This window comes from Apodemus sylvaticus, chromosome 3 (genome assembly GCF_947179515.1).
Source record: "Apodemus sylvaticus chromosome 3, mApoSyl1.1, whole genome shotgun sequence".
NCBI lineage: Eukaryota > Metazoa > Chordata > Mammalia > Rodentia > Muridae > Apodemus > Apodemus sylvaticus.
The window spans coordinates 105,796,422-105,807,063 of record NC_067474.1 but is presented as its reverse complement, the minus strand read 5'-3'; the positions used below and the strand labels follow the sequence as shown (position 1 = coordinate 105,807,063).

The following is a 10,642-nucleotide window of genomic DNA, read 5'->3' as shown; positions in this document are numbered from 1 at the left end:
TTTTCTGTTAGAGCAGTTGCAACTAGACAGCCTAAAAATGAATCATTAGTCACATGTACATATTTTTTTAATCCTTTAAATTAGAAATATGAATATCATTTATCTGTAATAACTAAGTCCTCTAGGATTAACACCATTACGTGGTAGAGGTAGAAATTGAGGACATCAAGAACAAATCTTTACAATTTGATGTGCACAAAATATAAAATTATTTCAAATACCTAAAGGACAGTCATTTAGAGAACATATCCTTTGTTCTTAGAAATTTGAATCACATTTGTATAAACTGTAGAAATTAAAAATTAGCAGTATTAAAAATGGACCAATTTTAAGCAATTATAAAACCATGAGCTATGTATATCTACTATTATTAAAAGCTTGACCTTTAACATCTTAAAAATAGCTGCTATAGCACCCAATTCAGGTATCTGTGTTGAAGCAGGGAGAAACTTAAAGGAATAAACATGTGATCTGATAGTACAAATTATCTTTTGGATAACAATTATTAATTTTGCCTAAAAATGCTTGCCATGTAATAGACCAACCATTAATAATAAATTTGATTGTTGCTTGAAGCAAGGAACAAACGTTTCCTACCTTGAAAACAGAGGTTTAAGACCTTCTGTGGCAAGCTTAAAATGAGGTAAATATAAGATAAAGCCAATTAATATATCCTAACAACCTTTGAAAGCCATTTACCTAAAAATTCTAAAAGTCTATAGGAGCAAGGGCCTGTAACAAACATTCTATGAACATTATACACTGAAATTTTTAAGATCTTAACTTCTAGTATTGAAAGAGAGACAAACATTTTTTCCTCACAGGACGTAAGGCTGTTAGCCATTCCTTGAGGCAAAACTTTCTAATGAAATTGTTTTGTTGTCTCTTTAAAATTAGAAGCAAATGCTTTTATAATTATCAGAATGTAAAGCAAAAAACCAACCCTTTAAATTTACAATAATTTTATAGGGAGTAGACAGGCCAAATGTTAATGCTTTTATAGCCTCCTTGACCTTTCATAGATTTGAACTGCATTTTAACCCACACCTGGATAAGTCAAAAACCTTTTTTTTTTTTTTTTTTTTTTTTTTTTTTTAAAACCAAACACTCCCTAGGTGGGGCCTGTAAGGCAGAAACAATTTCTCAAAAGCTTTCTCACTAGCTTCCCCTGAGGCAGTTCTAAGCTTTGCATTAACTCAAATGTAAAAATTCTGCCCTAGTATCCACCCTGAGTCCTTGGCAAGGACTTTGTATGAGATTCCTCAAATGTAAATATCTTCTAATCTGAGCCTTTTATCTAAGACCAGACCCAAACCTACAAGGACATTTTAAGGATTAAACAAAAGAAACCTGTAATTTCATGGTCAAAGGAACCTACTTGATATCAAATACATTTCTACAGAGATCTCCTTTTTAATCTTGGAGGGTTAAATTTTGCTCCTACCATTGTAGCCTATAAACTTGTGGAAAAGTGGCAATGGGCCCCTAAAACCCATAGCTGTATCACTCTCAAAATTATCTTAATTACAAAATGTTAATTACGAGCCTGCAAACTGAAAACTGTAGCCAATGACACACTGATTTTTATTGTAACTCAATGTTTTCTTGCAATATTAGAGCACAATTGTAATTTTGGAAGCAAATCTCAATTTTAAACAATCTATTTTCTTTAAAATCAATGGCAAACACATTTTTACAGCACAAGGTTTGTCTGCCAGTGTAACTTATTAAAGAGACATTATTTTAAATCTTAAAATCCAATCTCCAGGCCAAGATTCACACAAAACACCATGCCAATTTAGGAGCGTCTTAAAGGCCTGTATTTCCTGGATTGCGTCATGCCATGTGGTGTTCAAAATGGCGACTACCCTAAACTACCAGCCTTAATCGTCATGCCACGTGTTCAAAATGGCGACTACCCTAAACTACCAGCCTTAACCATCATGCCACGTGTTCAAAATGGCGACTACCCTAAACTACCAGCCTTAACCTGACTTTTGTTAATAACATTATACCTTTTAAATCATGTGCAGTGACTTAAGCCAATACTCTATAGTCAAGACATGCAAAATATACCTTTAAATCCAATTATAAACAAGAACAAGGCATGAGTGGCGTTAGGCCACGTGTAGTTAGTTAAGATAGCTCTAACACTGAATCACCAGTTTTAAACTAACCTTTTCTTAATAACACTATACCTTTTACATAATAACCAATTAATTTATAACTCTTTAGTCAAGAAATGTAAAGCCTTATATCATTAAAACCAATTAGAAACAAGTATAAAGCGACTACATGAATTTCACAAGCCAAACCAAAGTCTTCCCAAATCTCGAGGTTTCTGGGCTTTTAAGAGCGGCTTTTTCCCCAGCCATGTTTCTGTCTTGGGTGAGTGAGCTACGCTGCTGCAGCGTGGCTTTGAATCAATCCCCACACAAACTGTGGCTAGCTCAAGAGGTTACCAGCAGATGTAATCTTTACCAATTTTTCTTTTAAACATGAAACAGTCATTCACACAAAGACACAGAGAGGACATAAACATACACATAGACAGACAGTCGGTGCACCGGGACAAACACGGAAAGATACACAGAAAGTTAAGCGTGCTTGTTAAGCAATTGCATCCATTTTCCTCTTTAAACAGCTCTTAGAAGCTGTGGACATATGCCTATTTTTAAAAACCCCTTTCTTTTCGCCGAAATCAGCTCTTACGAGCTTTGGGCAAATGCCTACCAAATTCCTTCCCCATATTTCCCTATCTTATCAACCCAAGCAGTCCTGCGCTGGGTCCACGCAGTATGCTTGAAAAACTGTATCCATTCCTGCACTCACAACCATAGACACGAATTCACTAGCGCTAGTTTTGCCCTCTATGTTGCTTACCGTGCGGACACCATTAATTTTCACCTTTTCCACGAAGCTTCGCTGGATAGGGCTACCTCAAGAAATTCTCTCGTGCCAGGTCGCCCCACGTTGGGCGCCACTATGTAGCCGCCAGCAGCTACATGTAAACTGGGTTACCTGTTGAGAGAATTTTGGGGTCATAGGGAAGAGCGGCGAAAAGAAAGTACGGCTAGGTCAATGTTCACTGATCGAAGCCGTAAACTTTAATGGCGCCGGACCTTTTAACAGTTTGGGCAAACCCTCCCCCCAGACTCCAGGCTGAGTTCCGGTGGAAGTTGTCTAGCTTCTCTTGGAGGTCTTCGTCTTGACTGCTCCGGCAGCTGGGTGGGTCACCTGTTTAATTCAGGAATCCCTATACCAGGAAGAACAATGAACTTAACCTTTACTACGTGCGCTCCACCCTAAGTGGAGCAGAATCCTGGCTAACTGGGAGAAGTTAACCTTGACCAAAGTCAAACTCTGACCAAGTGCAAGACTGCCCCAATATGGCTCTGTACACTTTCCCATGCTCTCATCAAACTGTTCCCTCACCATTATCTCTTGTGGCTCAATGCAAGTATAGAATATTCTAGATTGATCTATGAAAGTACCTTTTCATAAGTTATTGTGCTGAGAGTAACAGGATGAAACGCAGTCTGAATTGGCACAATTGATGTCTAAATTAAGAGGTGAATATATATGAAACATTTTTTTAAGCCTTAAAATTAATGGCTCTGTTTCACTGCAATACAGCTTTTTTTTCCTTTCCAAAGAGCCTCAGAGCCAGTAGAGTCTATAAATAGTGCACAGCCGGGTTGTCTGTGGTAGATGGAGTGGAGCAGAATCACCTGTCCTTAAGTGAAGGGGAAGTGGCTTTACATTTTTAGTAACTGAATTGTTGGCCAGCATAAAGGTAAGGGCCATGTGAGCAACTTATTTATAACTTCCCATAAAGGTGTGTGTCTGCCTCAAGCAGAGCGACTGTCTGGCTGCTGGGAATGTAAAATGCAGTGGAATCATTTTCCATCAGCGGCCTTCTCAGCTTAGTCGCTTTGGTAGAGACTGTTCACATCTCTGGGGCTCGCAAAAGAGATGAGCTTGTTAGTGTCTCTCCTATGGAATATAGGGGATGAGGCCATTCAATCATTTTAACCATGACTTAGGTAATGTTTGGAGATTAACTCATGAATGTATCCTGGACATACATTTTGGCTTGGTTTAACCTGTTGGGTGTGGTTGTCCTGCTCCACAGTTGGGCTCTTGTTAAACTATCGCATGGCTATAAAGCACATTACTCTATCTCAGGTTAAGTGTAACTGTACAATGAAAGACAGCAGGGTTAGACTAAATTCTCTGGCTATGGGTGGGAGAAAGGAAGAGCAGCAAGGCATTTGCATGCATCCATTCAGAAGCCTTTAACTCTTTTATAGATGCCAGAGACCGCTCGTGTCATTTCCTGTGAATCCTGTACAGCCAGGAGATAGGGTTTTCCAGCCCTCGTTCATTATTTATTTCTGAGCCTGAGTTTTCCTATTGCTATGTTTGCCATTTTAAGCATATGGGCATATAGCTAAAAAGTAGACTTTGGCTTTTGGGCCACTCTCCAAGCTCCGTTTAGTTTTCAGGAAAGCTGAAATAAGGTATGAATGGACTGTTAATGCTGTTGGGGGCCTCATGGCAGGACTAATTTTAAAGCATGCTGGGTTCACAATTTACATATTATAAAATGTTCACTTGATTTCATTCAGAGACAAAGCTGATATCGTATACAGTCATTCCTCAAAAGCAAAACAAAAAACAAAACACCAAAATTCTATTTACTGGTTTAATTATTTCAATTGAAAGATACTGCCACTTAGTATATGTGAACAGTTTTGGGTGAAACTGGTAGAGACTACTGTGACTGTAGTGTCAGAATAACCTCAGGGGGACTTGATTCCCTTTTAATTTGAAGTCCCAGGATTAAGGATCATTTGTAGTATAATGTAACAGTGTGGGCAAATACAGCTTCACTTAATGTCCCTTTGATATTTAGGAGAGAGACTGCTTTTATGCAAAGCAATCACTTTATGAATCGCTTGACTGCTTTTCTCACTAAAATTTCATTCACATTTCCTCCCGTCTCCCACATCCATGAGAGGACTGCATGTAGTATTTTCATTTCATTTATTTATTTATTTTTATTATTTTTGAAACGGAATTTAAGGTAGTTTTTAAATGTAGATATAAAGACAAGTAGGTAGTTCTGTTTTAAAATTGGGCTTTAATTACAAATACTTAACATTTATGCAAGAAAACTACATGTTAAATTTGGAAAGATTAGATTGGAATTGCCTCAAATTCAATTAAGCCCCACTGCATGGACGTGCTGGGAATATGAAGACAGTCACTGTAAATTTGTGCAAGCTGACATGTTGCATTACCTTGCTCTACTCTAACGTATGGTACTTTTTGTGTCCATATTGCAGACGGCAACTCCAAACTAACATGGCAGTCAGACTGTGTGATGTGGCCTCTCTGCTTAGAAGCGGTTCGTGGGCAGCAGAGCCTTGGACCGGGGTCTGTGGGAGTTTTCTTAAATTCTGTAGGCTACTTTTTTTTAGCATGTTGCAGAAGTGCCGAGGCCATACCAAACACTTGAACCTTTAATTTGGCATACTAATCATCATTCTTATGTACTATGGTATGGCCATCATTAAGTATTAAAAGCACATTGCAATTTTAACTGTGGTGGTATATATAGATCAGAACCGTGCTGTTATATGTAACTGAAATAATTGAAATTAGGATTTTAGTGCAGACTCAAAAGAGTGACAAGTTTTTTTTGAAAAAATAAAAACAAAAACAAAAACAAAAGTTTTGGTATGGTCTGAATACTAAGTTACCGTGATTCTTTACATATGTTTACTATGTATTTTTTTGGTTACTACATTTTGAAGCTATTTACAATTCCTGATTATAAGAAAATTTTTTTTTGTAAATTGTAAATCTGGCTGAAAACTATTTGCCCAGTAACTGTTGAAAGACTGTGCACTCTGTGAACAGTTGTGTTGAGCCTATCAATGGAATATGCATTATTTGGAAAATATAGCACATTCGTATCATTTTATTCAGAGCAGATGGTCCTATAGCTGAAAGATGCTGGGATTTTTTTCAGTGCACACAGCCTACTGCAGCTGTTCACTTGAATGTTGGCGTAGGAGCTCATTCTTGCCACCTGAACGTGGAAATAAATGTGCAATTAAGTGAGAATGTTTGTTGTCCTTCCTACACCCTGCTAATTTCAGTCAATGAACATTTATATTGCACATGCCATCCCAGTGTGCTGTAGCCCAAACCTCACTCTTGGGGTTCTTGTACTTTGTGTACATACCCTTACTTTTGAATGAGGATTTACTTTAATAGGCCTTGGCCACTCTCTCGTAGTACATCGTTTTTTGACAGTTGCTGAGTAGAGGTATCCCTATGAGAGTTTTATGTGAAAAGAGTAATTCAAAACCAACCCATAAACTGGAACAGTCGTACTTTTACCAGAAAATCTGAAGCCTCCCTTCTCATTTTCAAATAATGTCAATTATAATATCTTGAAATATTTTGATTTTTTTCATATAGAAGTCCAAAGATTTATTTATTATTCTTTAAGTATTCACTGACAATCCTTACCCAAGAAAAGTAGTTTAAATCTTGGGGTGGTGGGGGGAGTTCATTTCTTTGGAAAAGAAATGAAGCTATTGAAAGGTTACAGGTTATTTCCTAACTACTTTGGCTTCAGTCCATTTTTATCTCGATTATGCTGATTCTTGTCCCTCACCAGTCGGGATCTGGTCAGTTGGCCAGTCTGTCTGGTGCTGCTTTCCTATGTAATTCTTGGCAATTGAGATTTTGTATCCATAGCTGTATGCTTTTATTTTTTCTTAGGCAATTTGCTTTTTAAAGGACATTTTCCCCATTCACCTATAACCAGCCCCTTTCCCCCTCTACTTTGCTTTTTTTCTTTTATCAAATTCTTTGCCTTCCCTACATTAAAGCCTCCTAAAGCTAGCATGCCATCATTCTGAGTTGTCAGGTTTGAGCAGTTCTTTGGGGAGCTAAGAGGTATATTGGATGAGACAGAGTGTAATCTTTTCACTGATGCTTTGATTTTTGGATTCCCTCATAGTCTTGGCTGTCCAAAGTTGGACAGTTATTGGAAAACACTTTTGGAGAGTGTGGGGCTGTGGTTCTTAACTCTTTTGTTCAAAGCCCATCAAATTACTTTTAGGAAACTACATCCAAAATGGTATAATAAATGATTTTTAGAGTAGTTGGAACTGTTTGAGGCAATTTCCCCAACTCTGCTGTTTATCTTTTGTTTGGTTTATGGACACCTTACTACTCATATTTTCTATAGCCTTGGGCTGACCTGTTTGGAGAAGTTGTGTGTTTGTATTGTTGTTTTCATGAACTGGATATGCATTTTTGGTCTTGTGTTCTTAAGATTAGAGTTAAGGCAAAATATTATCCTGACTTGTTTGTGGATGCTGTTTTGGTGCTGTGGATCAGATATTTGTTGGTGGTCATCAGCTGCCAAATTGACCAAATGGTTAAACAGAGTCTACAAACGTAGACAGAATATTCACAGTTTTACTCCCAAGTTAACCTGCCCTTTCACTTCTGAACATATAACATCTATTTTTTTTTTAATTTCTTGCCAATGATAGTGGTACAAAATAATGCTAATCAAAAACATTTCAGTATGTAACCAAAACAGTACATGTTGACAAATTTTTATTTTTGAAAGTACTTTTGCTCCTTTGCTCCTTGATTTTTGTTAACAGATGCCTGTCAGTCTTAGATAATTGACTCTTATGAACTGAAGACTCTTCCTCAGAATTACTATATCGTTTTTATTTCTTTGCTTGTTTGTTTTGGCAGCATGTTAAGCATTTTTATTTTCTAGAATAATTTTTAGTCAGGACACAGTTCTGTGCCCTTTGGTATTAAATCACTTTCTCTGTGGATACTACAGGTGAGTGAGGGTATATGACTATACTCAGGATATGATTCTAGAAAATGTTTCAACATTTAAATTGTGCTCATGTGCATGTATGGAATATGTATGTGGAAATATAATTGTAGCCTTATGTTGAATAGCTTAAATATGAAATACAATTAGCATAGGTGTTGCTCTTTTTGTTGAAGCTTTATTGTAATCTCAGCAGAATGACTTGTGTTTAGTGACAAATGTTTAACTCTTGGGTGGAATCTCTAATAGGTTGTGAAATATGAATTCTGACATTTCTTATTTTCTCTGTTTTTAGCAGGTAATTGCTGCCATGGAAACACAACTGTCTAATGGGCCAACTTGCAATAACACAGCCAATGGTCCAACCACTGTAAACAACAACTGCTCCTCGCCAGTTGACTCTGGGAACACAGAGGACAGCAAGACCAATCTAATAGTCAACTACCTTCCTCAGAACATGACACAGGAAGAACTAAAGAGTCTCTTTGGGAGCATTGGCGAGATAGAGTCCTGTAAGCTTGTAAGAGACAAAATAACAGGTATGCAATTTTATGTAGCTAGTTGATATTTAATGGACCATGGTTCAGGATATGAGAAAATGTATGGGAGCTGTATGTGGTTATTTGCTTATTTATCTACTGTTGTCTAAAGACTGGATCTCACTCTGTATAGCAGGTTGGCCTGCAGCTCATCATGTAGTCAGGCTGGTTTTGAATTCTTGACAGTCCCATATGAGCTTACTGAATGCTGAGTTTGCAAGTGTGAGCTACCATGCCTAGATGCATTTTAACTGAACACTGAATTTATTCTGAAATGAAGGATGCTGCTTTAGGAAAAATGTATGTGACAGCGACTTTCAGTTTAACCTTTGTTTTGTCAGTACCCCTGAGCTTGCATAACTGATTTCAATAGTGAACTATAAGGAGAATATTTTGTTTTAGAAAAGGGGGGGGGCGTACTTTGCAATAAAATTCTCCAATTGCTGGGCGGTGGTGGCGCACGCCTGTAATCCCAGCACTCTGGGAGGCAGAGGCAGGTGGATTTCTGAGTTCAAGGCCAGCCTGGTCTACAGAGTGAGTTCCAGGACAGCCAGGGCTATACAGAGAAACCCTGTCTCGAAAAAAACAAATCCAAAAAACCAAAAAAAAAAAAAGTTATAAAAAATTCTCCCATTAAGACACTTTGGTTCTTTTGCTTATAGTATGTATGATAAAGTGCTGGCTAATATGTTTTCATTTGTAAATAATCGCAATGATAGAAATAGAGAATAAAGGGAGTTTGTTTCTGTTTCTTAACAAGGAAAGAAGATGTGGCATATGAGCATCCTTTTTACTGTAAAGATAAAGAGGAAAAGATGGAAAGTTGGGCCCAAGTAATTCCCCATTTGCTGAACTTGAGTAATAGTTAAAAAATAATTTTAGTATGCCTTTTTAAAAATCTGAGTAAGTTTTTACTTAAGCCCAAACCTATTTAAGGAGCGTGTTCTTGGAATAAGACTTAATGGTTCCTACTGGAATTCTTCTAAAATACTGAAACCATATGACATTAAGTTTAGATAGACCACATGGGTCTTTCATATGAACTTTGGTGGTACATAGAACTACTTTACACAATTTATAAGTAAGCAAATCATATGAAAAGTGGTATGAACGGTCACTCTAAGCATTTATTGGCTAAGTGATCATGTGACCATGAACAAGTTAGTTCCTGGCTTCACCTCAGGTTAATTGGCATTAAGGGCAGAGATCATACTGGGGACATTTAGAACTTCATCTAGGCGATGCTTTGAGCAGCTCTGTAATCAAAGCTCAGAGTCTTATTTTTTCAAGATCTCTAAGTGCCTGGAGCCAATATCTGTGCTTGAACCTCACTGTTCTGGTCCCTGATGACTGAAGATCACAGACATCTTATGTATTCACATCAGATTAAAAAAAATCCAGCACCTCCAAGACATAGTGAATAATCCTGTCTTTAGCTAATTGTGTTGCTTCTGTGTTCATTACCTTGTCAGGAGAATTCTTCAGTTGTTGAGAACTAACACTCAAATGGATCAAATTTTCCTTTAGTCGTGTGTGTGTGTGTGTGTGTGTGTGCGTGTGCGTGTGCGTGTGTGTGTGTGTGTGTGTGTGTGTTTTGAGGGGTGCAGAATGGTGATTTAACCAAACTCTTCATACATGCTATAAGCAAGGTTCTATCACTGAACTGTATTCCTAGCTATTTTTAAGTTTCCTTTACAAACAGAGCACAGCCATTATATGAATTTAATAGAGAGTTTTTTAAAAAGTTGGGTAAGGTTAGTACAAGTGTTTTGCATGTGTATTTTTTTAGCTGTTTTAAATAAGTAATAAAGTGTGATAAATGGCATTCAGGCTGTAACATCAGTTTCTGTGATTTCTTGTTCAATTGCTCGGTGGCAACCCTACTGAAATAGGATGAAGATGCTTAACTATTGTGTAAAAAAAATCACATTTCTTTTTTATGAAACTGGGAGTGGTAAGTGAAAATATTAGAAAGCTTATCCATCCTTCATATTAGACATTTGCCACAGAAATCATCTTAGGGGATTTTCCATATCTTATCCCTGGGTAGACATCAACTGGAATGATCTTATTTTTTCATAAACCCTTTATAGGCCTATTATGAGGCATAATGGGGTAAATGTGAGTTCTCAGTTTTTGTATCTGTGGGCTCTTTGGCTTCAGTGTAGCAATCAGTGGTAATGGGAATATCTGGCTTCCCTCAGACACACAGATG

The 10,642-nt window shown here is 37.4% G+C and overlaps 1 protein-coding gene across 8 annotated transcripts in view; it reads left to right on the top strand.

Annotated features, from left to right (window-relative positions):
• Positions 1-5,370: 5,370 nt before the first annotated feature.
• Elavl2 (ELAV like RNA binding protein 2) overlaps positions 5,371-10,642 on the top strand; it is a 61,208-nt gene continuing 55,936 nt past the window's right edge. For 4 of the 8 annotated variants that reach the window (XM_052175571.1, XM_052175570.1, XM_052175567.1 and 1 more), the window contains exons 1-2: positions 5,371-5,442; positions 8,184-8,427. In XM_052175571.1, the coding sequence (XP_052031531.1) occupies positions 5,371-5,442; positions 8,184-8,427 (316 nt within the window). Of the gene's footprint in view, positions 5,443-7,922; positions 7,938-8,183; positions 8,428-10,642 lie in introns of those variants that run through there. The other 4 variants (XM_052175569.1, XM_052175568.1, XM_052175573.1 and 1 more) reach the window with 2 other exon arrangements.